Source organism: Halichoeres trimaculatus, unplaced genomic scaffold (assembly GCF_033239565.1).
Source record: "Halichoeres trimaculatus isolate MK-OKI-2021-1 unplaced genomic scaffold, fHalTri1.1 fHalTri1_scaffold_6, whole genome shotgun sequence".
In the NCBI taxonomy this organism is placed as follows: Eukaryota; Metazoa; Chordata; class Actinopteri; order Labriformes; family Labridae; genus Halichoeres; species Halichoeres trimaculatus.
The window spans coordinates 13822331-13843134 of NW_027437184.1; the positions used below are offsets into that span (position 1 = coordinate 13822331).

Consider the following 20804-nt stretch of genomic DNA (forward strand, 5'->3'; position numbering starts at 1 on the left):
GCATGAACATCATAAATACAGTACCTTTAAAAATGTGTTTTTAAAGTTACTTAATAGATGATTGGGGAAGTTTGTAAAAAATAAACTGTTCTCACTCAGGCCTGTAGCCCCCTGATTTCCTATCAAAGCACTCATTTCAGCGAGGAGGAGGTAACTGTGGCTCTTTATGAAGATGATAATAGCTGTAGTGTACCTGTTGATTAAGTCGTCATTGTCATCACTCTCCATCTCATCCTCTATGGCCGCCTGAAGGTCGCCTATCCTCTTAAAGGCAAGCTTGAGGTCCACTTGTAAGCTCTGATTTGCCGCCTCTAAGCTCTCGATGTCCATTTCCTGGCAAAAAGGAGCACTATTACCATCTCCATTTAAACTCAACTGAATCATATGGCACTTCTCTGCAGCCGAGGACTTACCAGTTCATGCTTCTTCCGGCTAGCCTCGCCTTCCTTCTTGGACAGCTCGGTCATTTCTTCTTTCAAGTCTCTTATCTGTCGCTGAATCCGCTTGTTCTGCTCTTTCTCTCTGTTTTCTGCTGCGATGCGTTGGTTTCTCTCCTCTGTCATTTTCTCCAGGTTCTCCTTCAATCGACCAACAAGACTCTGCAAAGGGTTTGAGACGGACTGAGTGAACATGCTCTTAGATTTTAAATGTGATCATGTATTGGTTCTGATTTAAACTATGAATTTTTCTGACAATGTTGACATTGACATCTTTGGCATCTAACTCACCTCTAATCGTTTGATCTGTGTCCTCTCATACTCAAGCTTGGTCTCCAGCTCGCGGATCTTGGCTTCCTGGCGGCACACAAGAGACTTCTCCACCATGGACTGTTCCTGGAACTCCAGCTGGCTCTGAAGGGAATGAACCTGGAGGGCGACAGACATGTACACACACATGTATATTACACAATATGTAATGTATATGTAATATATAAGCCAGCTGTGTTACTGTCTCTTAATTTTGTACTCCTATTAATGACAAAGGAACAGACTACATCTGTCCCTGGCCCACACGGTGACGCGCTTCGTGTCCTCCGATGCGCCCCGCTGTCCATTCTCCTGCTGCAGGGACAGTGGCTCTGACTGTCTCCGCTATCGGGTCCATCCAGCACACCTTCCGCGGTGCTGTGGATCACTCAGACCAATCAGACACTGCGCCTCGGCCACAGGGCATTTAAAGGCGAGGAGAGGCGCTCATTTTATTGGTGAAAACAGTGCTCGGCTGTGTTAAACCCACTCACGGCTTTTCTCCTCCCTCTCTGCCATTTGCGCGGAGGGAGGCGTGGACGCGCACCTCTGCGCCTCTCTTGGCACTGCAGGAAACTTGCAAAGTGTGCTGGTCATGCCCTGTCCGCACGGCAAAGGCCGGCGCAGGGCAGGTGCGCCTGCGCTTGCGCCTGGTCTACGAAATTAGAGCCCAATGACTTAAATACTCCCAAAGAAGTACTGGTGGGGTTTTTTTGTAAACTTCACTAAACTACTGATCCTTTTGTTCTTTTTTTTTACATTTAATCCATCTTGCTACATGTAAATATTGTGCAAACAGTCTGGACCATAAGCTCTTTATAAGCCTTTAGAAACGGTCAAAGAGGAGCTTGTGGTTTAGGCTGGCTAACACAGAGTCGCAGTAATTTCACAGCTCTGTCAGAGAGACCCAAGCTTCATGCAAAGCACGTTTGTTCCATCCGAATCGTTTTCTCATGACTGATAAAAGGAAGAAAGATACGTCACAACAGAAATCGGCCCAAAGGGCAGCATTGCACCTAATGAGGGACTTTGCTTCTGAGACAAGGAGGATTTGGAGTTCTCCTTTGATATGACCAAAGAAGCCAGATTTCCCTCCTACTGGGGATGAGATAACCACTTCAAGGTCAGCTGCTTTAGATGGCTATCACCGCCTTCTCTGGCAGCTTTTAACAATGCCTCTCAGCCTGCAGAGTGTCTCTAGCCAAGCCAAAAATATTCTGATGGGTGGGCCTTGAATATAACTGAGTGGAGCAGAGATCTGGCACGCATATATAGCTTAATCTAATAGAGACAGGGTCTGCTGTTAGAGGGTGGCAAGAGCTCAATTCTGTCCTTTAGTGTAATTATATTTGAAAGACATTCTGTTCAAGGCAGATGGTTTTATTTGTTTAGTCGACTGCATATCAACGCTTAAAGGAGGGTGTGCGTGTGTGTGTCTGTAATGTGCACACACAAACACACACCAGATACCAAAGAAACGCAGCTTTAACAGCGCAGAGGAAATTCATTTTGCAAATAAACACATCAACAGAGCAAAAGGGGATGCATTAACGCATGACACACATGACATGGTAAAGGTTATCCAAAATACTATTATTTTAAAAGCACTTATCATCAACACAAGCATAAATCAGGTGCATTAACCTTTTATCATGCAAATCCACATTTATCACAACCTACAATCATTTATCTGAAAACCGAGGCACAGTAAACCTGGAGCTCATGAACATCGTATCTGCAGGTTTATGAGGCAGCACAAGGCTGTTCTGTGGTTGGCTATGCGTAAGCTTGGAACTACACCTTATGAGCATGCAGTGTGCAGTTAGAGACCTACAGCTTAAAAATTCAGAAAATGGTATTTTTAGTAACTCCCTGCAAAACAACTAGTAAAGGAACTTAGGGTCCATGCACTGGTGTTAAGCTCAACAATCCTGTCAAACATGTATATTTTACTTCTCAGCACATAGCAATACTGAAGAATAACTCCTCTCCTTGTTTGTGACTGTGGAACATAGCCACAGGGATTTAGCTTAATCTGAAAACTTTATGTTGTTGATGCTAGGTTTGTGTATAACTACTTTTTTTCTTTTATTCATTTTCTACAAACAACAATCAACCATTTTTTTCTGTGTTTGGAGCTGTTTATACACACTAATATTAAATCATATTATTACTAAACTGTGTGAAATACTTGATCCGGAAGGGTCCTAATCACATAACCGCAGTATATCTCTCAAAAAAATAACGACAGGACAACCCGAGCTCACACACATCATATAAAATCAATCCATGGAAGGGAATTGGGACATTTCAGTTCTGCCTGTTGATACTGTGGCAAACCATTGTTTAATAAAGTAGATACTTCCCTGGGCAGACAATCAAAAGATTTACACGCTATCACCTGTTTGTTAATGTGAGCAAGGTGACTAAGATATTGCACAGAGCAACTGTTTGGCATCCAAGTAGATCTCTGCTTGTTTATAACAAGGGGTGAGATCACTATTGCACCTTTATGGTTTCTTTATTTGATAAGAATATTTATGTGTATAAAGAATTAAATGGCCAGAACATCATTGTGCTTTTTCCAATTTTACCAAATTATCACACCAGTAATGCTATCTGATGAAGTAACATTTCCAATTTTCACATTTTCATTTCTCTGGGAAAATTCAGACGCTTTCAGATTAAAACCAAAGACTGGGACTGGGAAAGCTGCACAAAACATCTGTTGTGAAAAACGTGTCAGACAGAAGCAGGCCTAAATATAACTACTCAAAGGAGCAGATAAGTGCTGTAAGTTTGATCTAATGGGTTTAACCATGGAAACAAGCTGCAGGGCTTTTGAATATGACCCTTTCTTTGTGATGTAAGTACTGAGTGACAAAAGAACAATTTCCCCTTCACTGTAAATCTTCACTGATTTCCAACTATTTAAATGCAAATTGCCTTGCAATTTAAAAAAAAGGCTGAGAAACCAGCGTTTTTGGGGGGGTTGGGAATAATCAGAAACTGTGTGAAAAGCTGAAGCCAAATCAGAGAGAAGCGTCAAGGCAGTGGGCAGGTTTCCTGGCAGGAACTTTGAGTGCTTCTGAACACTTCTTTTTACCTTTTCTTGGATCTCCTGCTTCTCCTTTGTGGCTTCTTCCAGCTGGGCCTGCAGGTCACTGATCTGGCTCAAGTCTCTGGCAGACTGGTTGATACACACACACACATACCCATATATAAAAATCACAGAGTGAAAAAACATCTCAGAAACAAGGTAGAGGAAAGTGTTAATTCTATTGGTATGTGCTTCTCTTTTCTGTAAATGACATCCTCTCAAATGTAAATGGTTAGTGAACATAATACGTCCTTGCCAAAGAATTGTCATGTGATGTGCTGTCGAACAGATTGCATCTCCCTGATTGCAGAGCACACACTGTGTTTAGAGGGGAATGTGTCCTCCAAATTTCAAAGCTGCTCCACTCACACATGCGGAGAGCAGACGTCATTATTAAAGATGGTGTTCTGCATTGTTTTTAACATGTAGGAGTAATCAAAGGAATGTTAGTGTTTCCACAGTCTGTGTCGTGATCTGTTTCACATTGCCTTTGTGGGTATTAATGACAGACTCAGTTACGTGTAAGGGAGGTTAAGTTACCTGGGCAACAGCAGCTTTGTGTTTTTTCATCAGCTCATTCATGTCCTCCTGGTCCTCCTCCATACGAGACTGCAGGTCATTCTTTTCTCTCTGCAGGCGGCTGACCTGCTCCTCCAGCTGAGGCACACAGCGAGAAGGACACACTTTAGTATAGAGTGACAGGGTTTATTCATGAGCTATTGAATATGATAAATGGTCATTAGCTGGCAAAGCTGTAGCAGCCCTGGAATCTCATCTAATGGCGATGAAACACAATCTGGACGGGGTCCTGGCTGTGGGATGAGACCAATTGGAGATAATCAATTGGCTCATTTAGGCCAAGAAAAGTGCAGCCAGTGCAGCATACTGGTGATGTCCTATTTAGAGTTCATCCTCTGCGTTCAGGGGGTGAAGACTCAGGCCCTCATGTTCTCTAATCTGAGACATTTACAAGACCTTCCCTCGCCATAAATGCAGCAATTAACAAGCAAAGCACAGGCACACAGCACTCTGTGCAAGGTCCCCAGAGACAAAAACATCCTCAGTGTAGAGTTTGAAATGCTGCCGGTTCTCTCATGAGACAGCCCTTAATGAGCAGAGGGAGAGAAAAAAAAACATTCGACAAAGCTTATTTATCCATTAGAGCAAAATGCTAAAATCAGATTTATGCCAAAGGGCATTTATAATTTTAATATAGCTTGATGATGTGTGCATATTAATGTTGAAGGTCTGCTGCATTTCAGAGAGCACTAATTTGATAGGCAAAAGCTTTCCATTAATTAAACACTGTTTACAAAAAAAGAAGGAAAGCAAACATTTACAATTTCTTTTCTAAAAGAAAAATCTGCTTCTTGACTGAGAAGAAAAAAGAAAAGATTGGTATATTTAATGTTCCTAAATGTGAGCCAATATACAACATATTAACGAAAAAAACACAAAACATACATCATGTTTGTAACATATGCAAAACTGAGAGGTGTTAAGTTCTCCCCAAGCAAATAATTGCACCAGAATCAGTGCAGTTCCACTTTTCCACACTTCACGCACTACACCCTCAGGAGTCAGGACGCATAGCTAACAGATGTCAAAACTCACTGATATCTTAGCTTTGGCCACGTCCTCCATTTGGATGTGCAAGTCCTCTATTTCAAGCTCCATGCTCTTTCGAGCCTTGACTGCAGCAGCACAGGTGAACTCTGACTCCTCCAGCTGTGAGAAACAGGAGGAGGGAAGAATAAGCAGGGAGCAGGTGAGGGACAAATATTAGCAGGCCAAGATCAAGAAACTAAGATGGATTTGCAGAAAATCTAGATTTTATGAACCCTTTAGTTTTGAAAAAAGTGTTTAATATTTTAGTTGGTACATTTAAACCCTCATCTTTTGCATACTTGGTTTTTAAGCTGAGCAATCTCCCTCTTGCTTGGGGCATTGGTCTTCAAGTGGTCCAGCATTATCTGTGCATCTGCTAGCAGGACTTTGGTTCTCTTTAAGTCTTTTTTCAGTCTCTTCTCCGTCTCCACATCCTTCTGCCCTACCTGAGTAAGAGAAAACACACATTACCAACCAGCATTTCTTTATTACTATACTCCTTTAAAACCAAAGCATTGCAGCACCTCTTGAGACCCGAAAACAGTTGCTTTCAATCAAAAGAAGTGGCTGACTTATCGTGACCGTGCTGACAGACACTAGAAGAGTGATGGATGTACCTGGTCCTGGGCATTCAGCAGTTTGGACTCCAGCTCTCTCCTCTCACGCAACACTTTCTGCTTGTCTTCATACTCCTCCTCCAGCTGCACCTCCATCTGTTTCAGCTGCAGGACACGAGAACAGGGTGTCAGGATGCACAAACAGATGATGGGTGATAAACAAAGGCAGACATAACACACCATCGACCATCCTGTTAGACACGCTGCTCTCACACGTCAGAGACACACAGATCCCCCCTGAGCAGATCTGCTAGCCTTCTAAATGTTCTGTTATATCAGTTTTACAGAAAGAGTATTTTTGATTGGAGGGACAGTAAGGTACTTCTCTGTGGTTAGGTTATTTTTTGACCTTTGTTTAGAGGAGCAGGCTGGAGTACTGACACTTTATTCTGTGTTCACAGATTCTGCATAAATCAGAATCATGAATTATTAATCTGAGATTTGTAGTTCAACCAGTATAAAGCAACCCAGTACCAGCAGGCTTTGATGTATGCAGAAAAAAAGGCCATGTAGAGGGTGTTAACACAGAGGCTCCTTTTCATGGTAAGCTGACAGTTTGTTTTATCTTTAAAAAACAAAATAATCTTGATGCAATCGTATTTAGGAATCTGCTCCAGATCAAAGCTTTCAACTTGAGCCACACACTTGTGATACAAAAGTCAAATAGCCGTCTAATGTATCAGAAAAGATCAACCCAGTTTCACTTTAGTAAATATCTACAAGCTTATGGAGCCAAAATGATAACTTAAATGTTTGGTTTTGAAAACAAAATCTGGCATTAAAAAAAATATCCTGTAACTGAAAAAGGAAACATTGGCATTGAAAAACGTGCATCATAGAAAAATTACATCAAAACAGGTAATGGCATCACTGATGTTTTGATTAAGTTAAAAGCGCGGATATCTAATGTTAAATTATTTCATTTTTATACATTTTTGCATTATGATGTGAACTAAAATCATATGATATTTACAGTTATTGATGTACCCACTGAAAGGTAGGTACCCATCATCCATATAATGATGACTAATGAATTCAAACATTGGAGATCCGCTCCTTATTTATGTACAGCACATGGATGCGGTTTAGAGGGAAGCTTATTCAAAGTAAACATTAACATCAACACTCAAACTGCAGTACATTTTAAAGTATGTATACTGCTTCACAATGCTATGAGTATTCCTGTGCCTTTCTGTCCTTTGAACTATCAAATATAGCGGTGTGCATTCAAAATGCATAGTCTGTGTAATAAACAACATTAGCAAACACCTAATATATCCTTGTTTGAAAGATTTAATTTTCCCTCTACATAAAGATTCAGTCGCAAACACATCTTTATCTAGTTTTGATTAAAATTCTTAAGCTGTAAGAAATATTTTTATATCACATGAATTTGATGCTTTATTTTGTTTACTTCTCCTTGATAAGTGCATCATATTTTTATACCACATGAAAAGCTCTTCACAGACCAATCTGTTTTAGATAATAAAGCCAGAGCATAAAAAATGTTTGCCATCTCAAGTTTGAGAATGTACATATGGGCGTCTCACTGCTCCCTGGTTAGCTGTGCGTTCTAAGTAGAGAGGTTATCGTTAGGATTTATTTCTAAGAGTAAGAATTAATGGTACAGACCTTCTTACTGCAGGACCGCCTAATCTCCTCCACTTCTTCATCCTTGCTTTCAATATCTTTTGAATGGGTCTGCCGCTGCCTCTCCATCTCCATCTCAAGCCGCAGCTTAGCCTAAGTAAATGTGGAGAGCACGCATGTATGAAAACATACTGACCAAGGTGAGAAACACAAAGCATAGAATTAAAAAGAACAAGTGCCTGAGATAAATAAAAAGTATCACAAATATTGTACATTTAGGGAAATATTTTTTTTATTTGTGTTAAAACTAGTGGAATTGAGACTGTAAAGAAAAAGCTTTTTTTAATAAAAGAATTTAAAGATTAAAGATTAAAACACTGAAAAGTATGACATGGGCAGTTTTGAGTCGTAAAATCTAATATAATATCTCCATACAGCTCAAATCCCAAATCAGCACCCCCTACTCTGTACCTGTTCCAGCATCTGGATGGTTCCAGCCTGTTCATCCAGCTCCTCTTCCTGGTCTTTCACCTTGGCCTCCAGGTCGCGGAGCTGCTTCTTGATCTTGGCCAGCGAGGCTTCATCCTTGGACTCCTGGGAAGAAAGATCCAGTAGCTCTGCTTCCAGCTGCTGCACCTTCATATTCACAGCGCACAGTTCACTGTCCTTGTCCTGAGGGCGTGAAAAGAAGCAATAAAGCACACATCTGGACCAGCCCAGTTATGTCGAGAAAGAGTAGGGAGAGCACGTATGTAGTCCCAGAGGGCGAACTTAGAAGAACTTGTTACGTAAGTAGAGTAAAGTAGCTTACCTGAAGCTGCTGGCGGAGGTTAAAGATCTCTCCAGTCATTATGTCTTTCTCTCGAGCCAGCCTCTCCCTCTGGCCCCTTTCTCTTTGCACCTCAGCCTGAGCCTGATTCTGCTCCAGGTCAAATCTGGGACACACAAACACACTCAGTTACACACAAACAAACAGCTCAGGATAATCATGCAGTTGATTACATAAGACGATGGTTCCATAGGGTTTAACAGTGAGCAATGTAAAGTAGATTGAGAAGAATTTTTCATTACATAAAGTACATATTTGTGCAAACTTGCAGCAGCCTGAAGTTAAATGAAATGTATTTGATCAAACAAGTATATGAAGTCCATAATGATAATTAAATGTACATAATGTGTAAGAATCGATTCTGTTACGTTGTATATTTTGAGTATATGAGTTCATTCCTCACAAAAAGCCCATCATCAGTTCAGCATTTCTTCTCTTTCAGCCTCGTCTTTTATTCCTTTCCATTAGCCATCAATTTACAGCTCGGGTTATAATAATGTGCAGAATGTTTTCTTCAATTGTCTTGAGCAGAAACACTTATGCTTAGTGAACTTAACAGCTAAGTGTTTCATGCTGTCAGCACACTGTAATTCCCTGTTTTTCTCTCTGAAGTGCAGCTGAAAATAATTTCACCCACAGAGCATCTTCAATTAGCCACAGGGGAGAGATCACATTCTGCCACAGCGATAGCTTCTCAAGTGCTTAAAGTCTGACTCAATTTCTAACTTAATGTAATTCCACAGATTATAGAACATCTCAGTTACTACTGAAATTAAAGGAAATGTTTGTTTTCTGGGGAGGTGAGTGTGTGCAAACCCGGCCTACAGTGGGGTGGGGAGGCAGAACATTCGACTGACAGACAATTGGATACACAAACAGACAGCCAAAAGAAACTGACTTCCTCTGTTTCTTCTCCAGATCATGGTTGCGGCTCTGCAGGCCCTCCAGGTGCAGCTTGGTGTCCTGCAGCTCTGCCGTCAGTTTCTGGCACTTCTTTTTCAGTTGCTGCACAGAGCGCTGCACATCCTCATTATCTGTCTGCAAATCAGCCAGCTGCAGAATGCATACACACAAAGAAACCAAAGAACGACACATTTTTATTATTTCTTCATGCAGTCCATTGCAGTCCATTATGTTGACATTCATATAAGAAGCCACAAATAAACAGAAACATAAAACTTGATTTGTTCTAAACATTCAAAAAAGTTTCTTGCCCTTCTCTCCAGATGTCGTTTACTCTGCTGCTCTGTCTCCAGCCTTTCATCAAAGTCCTGTTGGAGTTTCTTTTTTGTAAAGTCCATTTCACGAATGGCTCGGTTATATTTTATCCGCCACTCGCCTCCTGGAGGAAAGACAAACAATTCAGAAAATGTCCGAGTGACATTTGGAAGTCTCCCGCCCCTAATAACAGCCTAGCCGGGGTATACAGCAGAAAAGGCTCAAAAGCTCAGACATGATGGATGCTGTGGATTAAGGAATGCACTGTACCGGCTTTGATGGTTATCACATTTAAGAGCCGAAATAATATAATCTTTCAGGAAATAAAACTTCTTTCATCAAATCCTGACTTTATGAGGTCAGAATATGTGACAGGAAACTACAAAGAGCCTCCACGTCTCGGCTCTAATCTTGGATAAACCTGCAGGGAGAATTCAGAGCACAGCACAATAGTAGTTAGAGAAGGACATGTCTAAGTGGCACTTTCCACAGTTCTTAGCCGACCCTAATTCTGGAGCTGTCAGAGGCTATCAGAAGTATAACAGCGGCCAGGCAGACATTCAGGTTCAGGTTCATTTCCAAGCCTTATCATTTTAGTGGCTGTCCATTTCTCCTTCACAAACCAACACCGGCTCCTCTATCAGTGCTGCTCATTAGCATATATATAGCATAATGACAACTTGCAGGGCCACCGGCTCTGATCCCAACGATTATTTTCTCATTCATCTAAGAATTCTGATATGCTCTATAATGGCTTGTCTGCTGGGCTGGGTTGAAGAGGAGGAGGTGACACAGAAAGAAACAAAAAAGTCTCATGGACAATATGCTCTCATCAGGTGGTCTCTCTCCCAGCAGGTGGAGACAAATTGGCAACAGGCATTAGCTGTTCACCGGGAGGGGACATTATAATCCCTTAGCGGTAAATCCCAAACTTGGAAAATATACTTAATAGTATTATGCAAGATGTGACCAAGTCTCGCTGCAATAGCTCCTGCTGGAGCAGTCGAACAAAGCCACTTATTCCCGCAGCTATAATTAGTCTAAAGGAGATTTTTCAAACTGTGCACATAATGTCAGTATGAGCGGTTCAGAAAATTATGCGTCTGACCTGAGCTGACATGACCATTAGCCAGGCTTGAGCAGGATGCTGCCCAATGTCAAAATGTAGTATTAATTAGGGGACTGAAAGTAAATGCTTAGAAACACGGCTGAGAAAATTTTAATTGCAAAAAGAGAGAAAAACAGTCGATTTAAGTCACATCCTCAGAGGTTGTTTTCCTTTGTTTTTCAGGGTATATAAAAAACACACATGGCTGGATTTAGTTTAACTAACCAGCATCATCGTCTTCATCCATCTCCCCATTGAGTTCAGATGTTTTCATAAGCCGAGCCTCCATCACCTCCATCTCTTGTGCCTCTAACTGCTTCTTCACAGCTTCATACTTAGCCTGAAACCCACAGATTCACATGTGGTTAGAAAGAGCTTGTCAGTCTCATTTAAAATCATATTTTTCTATGATTATTTGAAAAAATGTGTTTATATCAGTGTATGTGCCTGTAGGTCCTTCATGTCCTTCTCCAGGCGGAGCCTCTCAGCTGTCTCTGTCTCAAGCAGCTGGGACGCTGACTCACTCGTGCTTCTTTCATCAGCGAGTTCTGCCAACAAGTCTGCAATCTGGACACAAAGAAACACACAGGGTATAACTACAAAAATAATTCCTGCAGTTTTTTTTTTTTCCTAAAGAAAGCGTTAAAATCTTTCAAGCCTTCAAACAAGAGTGGAACTGCACAAAAAAAAGAAACCACAAACACCATTCACCCAGAATGCTTTGCAAAGGGACTTACCCTGCTCTCCAATCGATCTGTGTTCAATCTCAGCTCAGTTCGCTCTTTCTCCACCCTCTCGAGCTTCACTTTCTGCTGCTGGATTTCCTCCTGGAGCACAAAAATGAGCAATGTAGCACAAATGTCATCACACTGGTAAAGGTATGTTGCACTAAAATAAATAAATAACAAGAAATGTCATGCTGTAGAGAGAGGATAAATATTTGAAAAGATGCACAAGGAGATGTGTACTCACGTCTTTGCTTCGCACTTGTTCCTCTGTGAGCTGGACCTTTATGAGAGGCTGGACTGTGGTGAAGAGCTTCCACCATGGCCAGTCCTTCACACCGCGGTTCTTTTGGATGTTTTTCTGGATGCAGCGGATTGCTAGATCCTGAATCTGAAAAACATACAGGTCAGCAGTCACGAAAGAGGAATCAGATGGAGCCCGGGCTTTTGAAGTAGTATTCAATTAGTGGTTAATGCCATTAAGTATGCAGAGAGGCAGCATGAGAAAGTTGTAGTGTATTATTACTTTTATAACCAAGCAACAACCTGCAATGTTGACAAATGAAGCCAAGGTAGAGCTGCAAACAGCTCATTGAGTGTCCACAGTAGGAAGGGACCCAAGGCCAATGAGGCCCTAATAGATGCCATATTAAAGCAAAATTACGCCACAAAACTTAAAACTCAAGGGAGAGTTTCTCTCATTTCCAGAAAAAAAAAGTTTATTAGAGTTCATTTGAACCACATTCACCTAGTTTAAAAATGTGTCTTGCTTTGAGGTGTAATGAGCCCAAATGACACCTTTACTGCTTGAAATGAGGAAAAAAATTGTCACTGGCAAAAGGAAAAAATTGCTTGTGAAGTTTCTTGAGTTAAGAATAACATCTTTATTAAAGAAAGTGTTTCTGAGTTCACTGGCTGATTCTTCTAATTATTACAAGAAACTGGGTCCTCCTTTTTGGCTTGTTAAATTTTAAAATACACATTTTAACAACTTTGTCAGGTGAATGTGTCTCATACTAAGTCTCAAGAAACTTTTTTGCTAGAAATAAGAGAAAAACACTTGCTTAGTTTTTAGTTTTAGCAGTGTAAAAATCCTGGTGCAAAGAATGGAAGTGGTCGAAATAGGTTTTTTTCAATGCCTACACATTGCCTTGGAGATAAATGTTTCAACAACTCATCCGGCTCTGAAGACCAACACCTGGAGTCAAGCCTCACCTCTGGCTTTCTCTAGATTGAGTGGAAGTCTGGGTGAGTCACAGTGTAAAGTCAGCAGTGACTTACAACACCAAGGTCATGTCCACAGGTCGCTGGGTATTTTCAAACACGAATATCCCCCCCTCATTCGTTTTTAAAAATTCTTTCATCCACACACAGTGGGCAAATCCACTGAGAAGGCATGTCAAACCTATATTTGGCAGTGTTTTCCAGACGTAAAACCATGCGAGCCAATCAGAATGAGCCCCTGTCATTCAGATGTGACGTTTCAGAACCAAAAACTCTGTTTACCGGTGACCACACGAAGCTATGAAGACACTGGAGTATGAGAATCCACCTGTTTATTATCCCGAGGTTACACTACTAAAATGATGAGGGGGGCATAATACCAGTATTGTTATCTGTAACTGCTTCATAAATTGATTTTAATTTTGTAGAGTCAATGACTGCATCATCATGTGATGTTGTTTTTTAAACAACAAATATCTAGTAGCGTGTCCAGTACATGGAGGTTCACTCGCTGTATGGTAACAACTCTCACAGGTCGGACATGTCCAAAAGCCCAAAAGTCCATGCCAGCAATTTTAGAAAATCTTAATTACGCTGTGGAAAACGTGCTCTATAGAACTAATTTCCTGCATCCATATCATCCACAACCCTGATGAACACTATTTGAAAACATTTCACTCCTCATTCTTGGGTTACATTGTCTGTGTTTGGGCTAGCAGCGATCCCAGGACTTGCCAGCCTCCTCTGGAGAGTTTCTGCAGTGTGTGTTCCAAGACTGGGAGCTAATTTTTGATTAATTAAATCAAACATGTTGGCAGCTAATTCCAAGTATTACACATTTTCCATGCTGCTTATGTATGAGGCTGTCTAGAAGCAGCAGCAGCAGCAGTAGCAGATTATGGGCAAAGCCAATTAGAGCAACACAATTCTCAGCATCAGGTACATATCGCCCTGAAGGTATTCTCTATGACCAATTAGGATTTGTCACACAGTGAAAGCCTCAACACGAAGCAAAATGCAGCCAATCTGTGACAGAAGATTTAAGCAGGTCTCACTTGTCATATTTAGTCAAAAATGAATAGAAAACAAACAAAAGATTATGCTACATGAGAACTGTGGAAAAGCAGTTTGGTATTCATATCACATTAAGAGGGTGAGACAACTGTGAGACAGTGTGTTATGAATCAGGATTGTGAGCCAAGATTGAAACAAAAATGTATTTTATGTTTGCTTCTTCATTTTTGCATATTAAGAGTACATAACTGTGCTCTCTGTGTATGACCCACATGCATTCATGTATGTGCATATGACATCTGAGCACTGCAATATCTGAGGCTTCTTCTGATGTCCCTTTGATCCGGTCTTTGAGCCAAACACTAAGTGATAAGTTTCTGATTCATTGCTTGAGGACAGAAGCTCTGCTTGAATATATGGTACAAGAAGGGCCCTGTTGGTTCTTCTAGGTTTTTCTTTATCTATCTTGATTGTTTTTATGAATTTTTACACTGTTTTTATGGTTCTAAGCTTCTATGGGGAGCCTTTGGTTTAAGTGGATTTTGACGCCCCTATTGCAAAATCTTTTAGCTCTTGGCTAAATTTGAGTGAAACTGAGTGAGTTTTTCTTCATTTATTTTTTATTTTTATATTAATCCATGCTGCACACTGCAAATCCGAGCAGTGGCTTACTTAAAATGACTAAGACATGAACAGTCTTTAAATTGATGGCCTTGCTTTAGAAGCTCTTTAATTTTCATCACCATCAGTGGGATACATAACTACTAAAATAATCACACAGAATCTTTAGTTATCAATGTTTTATTTTTTGCTAATATTATTATTTGTTCATTTTTGTGAAATAGGCATTTACTTGTTTTCTGAAATGAAGGCAAAAGTTTAGATGCAACATTAACTGAGAAAAACTTTTTTTTTGATGCTTTGCACTGGTCCCAATCAAAGTAGTTAAAAAAAAAACACTTGTTTCGTTCCTGAAGGACAAACCACCTAAAATGTCAGGTTTTCCACTTAAGAAGACAGCTGAAGGAGAGAAAAAAAACAAACAAAGAAACCCCCACACTGTTTTGTCTTTTAAATGTTTTGTCATTAAATGTCACTTGGGCTTGGCCCACTTTGCACAGTTAACACAGCAGAGATTATCAATCAGGGAACGTCATGATTTTTTTTTTCTCATTAATATACATCAACTGCTGAGTGTTTGAATGGCTTCACTCACCAGAAATCATCCACTCATCCGCTTCCTGAGGCAAATTATTATCTTCTACTGTGCTTGTTAGGACTGAATACTTCAAACAGAGCAATAGGCAGTACAGACCAATCAATTTCCACAAGTACAAGGTAACAGCAAGGGTGCAATTGGATGTTATTATATGATGATTATTCTCAGATTGAACAGCAACACACTCTCTAAATCGTCCTCGGTGAGAGATAGGGAGAAGAAAATCACTTGATAATCTAACAGAGGCCTTATTCTCTTCAAGTTCTGCAAGGTTGGCCAACTGAATATAAAACAACTAGTTTTAAGACAAGGAGGATGCTTTTTAGGGTATCCCTGCACAAACAGAATGTATTGTGTACCACGCACTGGTCATGTACACTAGTTGGATGGTAAAACTGCCAAATAAAAGTAACACTGTTGGTCAAACATATACCATTTATCCCCTAGAATAAAAGAAAAAAGTTAGATCTTCCTGTATTTGGGGTGTATCTGTGTCCACAACTTAAGCACACTTTAGCAAAGAACCCAATATCACTACTCTTACCTTAAAGCCCCGTGTCACACTCACTTATCAACATAGCAGCATAGAGAACACAGTAGGACATACATGCCCTCAGGCTGTAAAGTTTGCTCAACAAAAGCTGCAGGGGAACACGTCTCTGCTGATTTTTAAGAACGAGAGGATATGAAGCTAAAATTTAACTTCTGTCTGAATAAGAGGGTAAAAAAGGTGACTATACTGGCAGGAGAGGGAGGGGTCAAGGGTAAGCCAGTGCCTAACACATTGCATAGATTTCCACAAGATGATCAAGAGACAGGGAGGTTTCTGCTGCTTTTGCCGACTTCATTGTTGGAAATAAACGTTTAAACTACAATAAAAGTGATCGTCTTTTCTCCATCACTTAAAATCCCACACTTGCACCTTGGCCTTTCAGCCCCTCCAACCTTATACAGTTGTGACATACAGTGTTTTTACCTCCATGTTGGGGAGAACTGAAGTTTTCAAAGTAACAAAGTGATCAAAGCTAACATAATTATGAAAATATCAAAGAAGTAGTGCATATGTATACATGTAAATGTCTATACCATGTACCTTTGGAAGACTCAGGAGCTGATTCTAGGAGATCTTAATGAGGAAGCCATAGTGGTCTACGTGAAAGGCATCCTCATTTATTCAACTCCACTTTGGCAGTAATATTATGATCTGCAAGCTGTTTTGGACACACTGAGGCAAGCTGGCCTGACAATAAGTATAAAGAAATGCCAATTTTTCAGAAAATCCCTAAAGTTTCTTGGCCATGCTGTTTCAGTTGCTGGTGTTCAACAGGATGAAGACTAGAGCCGTACAGGCATTCCCAACACCAAGAAACAGCAAAGACTCACAGAGACTCTTGAGAATGGCTGTTTGGTACTCAGCTTTTCACAGATCAAACAAAACATACACTTATATATGATCAGTGAAATCAAAGGGGGGTTGACCTGCATTCATTTGAAAAAGTTAACATGTTACTGGGACAGCTTAACAATCAACCTGTTTTGTCTTATTTATCTATGGTCTTCATGCAAAGCTAAAGCTGCTGGTATCAATAGTCAGTTTAACAACTACAAATTTAGAAAATTAGACCCTTACATCTGATATATGTTTTTTGTGTTTTGATGAGACACATTTAACTGAATGTTGTACAAGTGAAAAATTGTGGATGGCCACAAATACAACTTTAAGATGGATAATCATGTTGTCAATTTTAATAGGTTTTTACACAAGATCATCCAGTAGCCCTGACCTGAAGGAATATGTGGTTGTTCAGACCACATTTTAATTACATGTTGTGCCCAAACGCAAACCTCAATTCAGGTAAATCACACTAATGTTATGAGTTAAACAAAATAAAGTCGTATCTTTCTATTAGGGATACATTTAGAGAGGACAGGGGCCACATGAGGGCAGAGGGGGAAAAATTGCTTCTGTGCTAATGGATTTTGAAATTACATAGCTGCCTGGCACTTTTAAGTAGTTTCTCACCGCTGATTTCTTTTGAGTTCTTGCACATAATGAAGCATCAGCCTGCTTCACTTTGTGAATAATGACCTTTTGAACTACTTAAAAAAATGCAGTGGCCTTTTTGCTTTCTTATTTTGAACCCACAGCCATTACTCAAACTCTCATAGTGAAAACTGTAATAACTGAGCAGAGCTAGGAGTCAAGTAATAGGAAAGGTCAAATTGATTTAACTTATTGAAAAGATAGCGATTTAATAATCTCACAGGCATTAAATGCAAGAGAACAAGATATCTTTCCACCAACAGCGTGTCTCACTGGAAGGAAAGCAGCCATGTTGATTCTGTTCCTGCTGTTTCATCACTCGTCTGCTGAAGTGGCACATTCACTTAAATTGTAATCACAGAGAGGGAGAGCGACTGTGTGACCACATACATCACAAGAGGACATGTGAGGTCAAGAAAGATGGACCCATCGCATGCTGGGAGAAAAATGGTAGCTGGGTGGGGAACACTGTTGTGTGAGGCAGCAGCATTAAAAGAAGAACAGTCTGATGAAACGGATATGTCTGTCTAAAATCACTCTATAGGAATTGCAATTAAAATGTGAGGGGTAAAGTTGAGAAGTCCAGAGAACACATTTATAACCAGCTGAAGATTTACTGCAGAGTTGGTTAGATAGACCATAAGTGCAAAATAACAGAGAGTAAAATCAGGAACTAAAAATAACTAAACTCCCTGAGGATTCCACTGCAACATCTAATCTTTTTATTCAATATTTTGCAAATTCACGTACAAGTAAGAGCCAAAATAAGAACAGTTTTGAGTGGATGATAGGTGAAGCCAATCACAGACATGCTTATACTCAGCATGACAGCTCAAACTTGGGTGTGATAGTCAATCTATGCAACAGTTCTACAAGTTCCAAATAGTATTAATCAGGGATTTGCAACAACAGATTTTAGTGTTTTGTTTATTTGCTGATTGGCTTTGGCAGGAAAAACTTACTCTGCAAATTTTCAAGAACTCGCATGCAGCCAAGCAGCATTTTCCTACACATGTTCTGCTTTGTGCATATCCCTGCATGTGATGACTCAGAGTTAAATTTTGTATAAATTCTTTGGGCCTCATTAGAAAAAGTAATATACAGGCTTTGCAAACATCGCAAACACAGTGGGGTTTTTAAATATTCAAATGAGCCATCATGCATTATTTTGGAGCAAAGTAGACCTCTTTGTATGGGAATGAGCCTCATTGCAACAAGATTTTTAATGCCCTCCTGGTGCTGGGCAGCAGATCATGGCCGAAAACGCTGCGTGACTGTAAATGCTTTTAACAGCCCAAATCCATTCTTTCTGAAATACCCCCACTCCCCTTCTTTTTATTTTCTGCTATTCAAATTTGATGGTTGTATTGATTTCATGAGCTTGGGTGACTTTAAGTTAACACTTAGACATCCCTCTTTTGTGACATCCAGCTTACCTTTCTCTTCTTGAAGGCTTGCCGTGCCACGTAGCCTCTGCAGGATGCTTGAAACAAGGTGAGGTTACGCTTGGTCTGCTCATCTCTCTGTTCCTCTAGCTTCGCCAAGGTGCCGGCTCTGAAGAACAACTAGAGCACACATATAACACTTGATGAATTAATTAGCTAAGAATCAAATTATAGAAATATCACATGACATTTATTTGGGGAAATCAGTTTTGCAGGCCGTGGTTAAGGCTGGAGAATAAAAATAAAACCAAGTTAAAAACTAAGGGCATAAGCACGCTGTAGCAGTAAATCAATAAGAAGGTGTATAATTCCCAGACAAGACAGTCTTAGTTCTGTGAGAGAGCTGTGACTAAGCTTTTATCTTGACCGTCAACCTTGTCTGTTTCTAATCTGAGCCAAAGGTAAAGCTGCGATGCCGTAGATCATGTCACAGTCTGTGGACATGATCTGAATGCAAACTACAATAAGGCAGTCATTGTGATTAGAATACATGTTCTTAAGTAATATAATTGAAATCACATATAACTATAGGATCTTATATTTCACTACATGTGTCTATTCTATAATTACAGTAATAACTGGTTAAACATCACAACTCTGTGTAACACTAACAATAACAGCCATTTTAAGGGTATGCCATTAATGTGATTACTAAGTCTACTCTGTTTTTTTTTGTGCTATTATGAAGCTTAAAACTTGCATTAGCCTTCAGCTAAAAGCTATGAAATGTGTAATGCAATAAAATCTATTCTTCAATTAAAGATTAAACCAATCCAAAAGAAATAATAATATCTACATTTTCTATCTGCAGCTTCTGTGATTGTTCATTATATTTTGGTTTTGTTTTTAAATAAAGGGCTGTCAAATTGTATTTCTAATGACAATTAATCACTGATATTATTTATACATTTTTTTAAAGTTATTTTTGGGGTGTTTATACCTTTAATCAGATAGTTGGGAGGACAGTGGACAGAGCAGGAAACAGGGCAAAAGCGAGGGGTGCAGGAAAGAGGCCACAGGCTGGATTCAAACCCGGGCCACCTGCACAAGGGCGAACCTCATGGAGCGCGACCTTAACCACTAGGCCATCTCTAGCACTCTAGTACATTGTGCTTTAACACATTTTCAGTTGCATTTTAAGGATTCAATTATTTCTTTTTTATAAACTGCTGAGTTACACATTTACATGGTGCATTTTTTTTAAGTCTCTTGATTTGGGAATCCAGTGAATGAAGGAAATATACGAAATGGTCCTGACTTTTAGATTCTCTATTCAGATAAATGCTGCACTGTTTCACCAAAACCACGACTTAGAGGTTGGAAACATTCAAACATCTTAGGTGTTGTTTTGTTCTATCACAGCGGAATGAGGAAACAGGAACACACTGTGACAAGTCAGCATCAATGTGCTAAAAGGGAAAGAAACTTTAGTGCATCATGACTAATGTATCAATGCTCATGGCATTAAATTACATTTCTAAGTTTCTTTATAAAGTTTTGGCTGTCCTAACTTTGAAGCTCCATTAGATCATACATCTTATACGAATGATTATAACTGTACGTATATAGTCTATGAACAACATAAATGACTGTCATTCAGGTAATCAGAGAACTCTCTGTGAATGAACACAGCTGGGCGTCTTCAAGACATGGCCCTTCTATAATAGCATGATTTATCCTGAGTGAGCCATACCCCTTCCACTGCTCTAAGGTTACGTGGGCCTGCTGTAATTGGCATGCATGTGAGAAAGGTTGCTAAGAAGCCACTGGAATGCTTTGTGAATGGCTGACTGTGCTTGTCTACTTCTGAGCCCATTTCACACTCCTAAGTGCAGCACCATGTGAAGCTGGCTCCTAACTCCTCCTGTGTCATGTGTTGAGAAAGAGCACTGTGCTGTGAACATGTACGGGAGCATCAGTTCTACACTGCTTATACATTATTATTTGCTTTGATTTCCTTTTTGGCTGATGGCCACCTCGCTGGATTAGACCTCAGAGTGCCAGCCAGTCTTTAATGAGATTACTTTAATACAGCCATGCTGAAAAACAAAGAGGGCCATCAGTTGTCAGAATTTGTTCTAATGACCTATTAAAAAGGCGGAGCTGTGATCACATAGCCCAGCAAAGAAGAGGCATGCATCTTGGGTAGTCACTGACTAAAAGACCAGAGGGGTAAAGCAACTCTCCCAAAAAAGGCTGGAAAACAAACCTCAAAGATGGACAGGTGTACTGAAAGAAACACTCCTCTTGACAGCAAGTGTCTCAAAAAACATACACGGATAAAAGAAGTGTACTGTAGTTCTGAGCAAAGAGTTTT

General features: G+C 40.1%; 1 protein-coding gene across 1 annotated transcript in view; it reads right to left on the bottom strand.

The window, feature by feature from the left end:
- Window positions 1-20804, bottom strand: part of LOC141791961 (unconventional myosin-XVIIIa-like) — a 75640-nt gene that overhangs the window by 11499 nt on the left and 43337 nt on the right. Inside the window, exons 23-40 of the mRNA XM_074672688.1 lie at window positions 18479-18607; window positions 11789-11932; window positions 11554-11643; window positions 11264-11383; window positions 11042-11156; window positions 9705-9832; window positions 9389-9543; window positions 8473-8596; window positions 8133-8333; window positions 7704-7814; window positions 6072-6176; window positions 5754-5900; window positions 5461-5574; window positions 4387-4503; window positions 3853-3936; window positions 729-866; window positions 414-599; window positions 194-333 (exon numbers count right to left, since the gene is read on the bottom strand). Of these exons, the coding sequence (XP_074528789.1) occupies window positions 194-333; window positions 414-599; window positions 729-866; window positions 3853-3936; window positions 4387-4503; window positions 5461-5574; window positions 5754-5900; window positions 6072-6176; window positions 7704-7814; window positions 8133-8333; window positions 8473-8596; window positions 9389-9543; window positions 9705-9832; window positions 11042-11156; window positions 11264-11383; window positions 11554-11643; window positions 11789-11932; window positions 18479-18607 (2348 nt within the window). The remainder of the gene's footprint in view (window positions 1-193; window positions 334-413; window positions 600-728; window positions 867-3852; window positions 3937-4386; window positions 4504-5460; window positions 5575-5753; window positions 5901-6071; window positions 6177-7703; window positions 7815-8132; window positions 8334-8472; window positions 8597-9388; window positions 9544-9704; window positions 9833-11041; window positions 11157-11263; window positions 11384-11553; window positions 11644-11788; window positions 11933-18478; window positions 18608-20804) is intronic.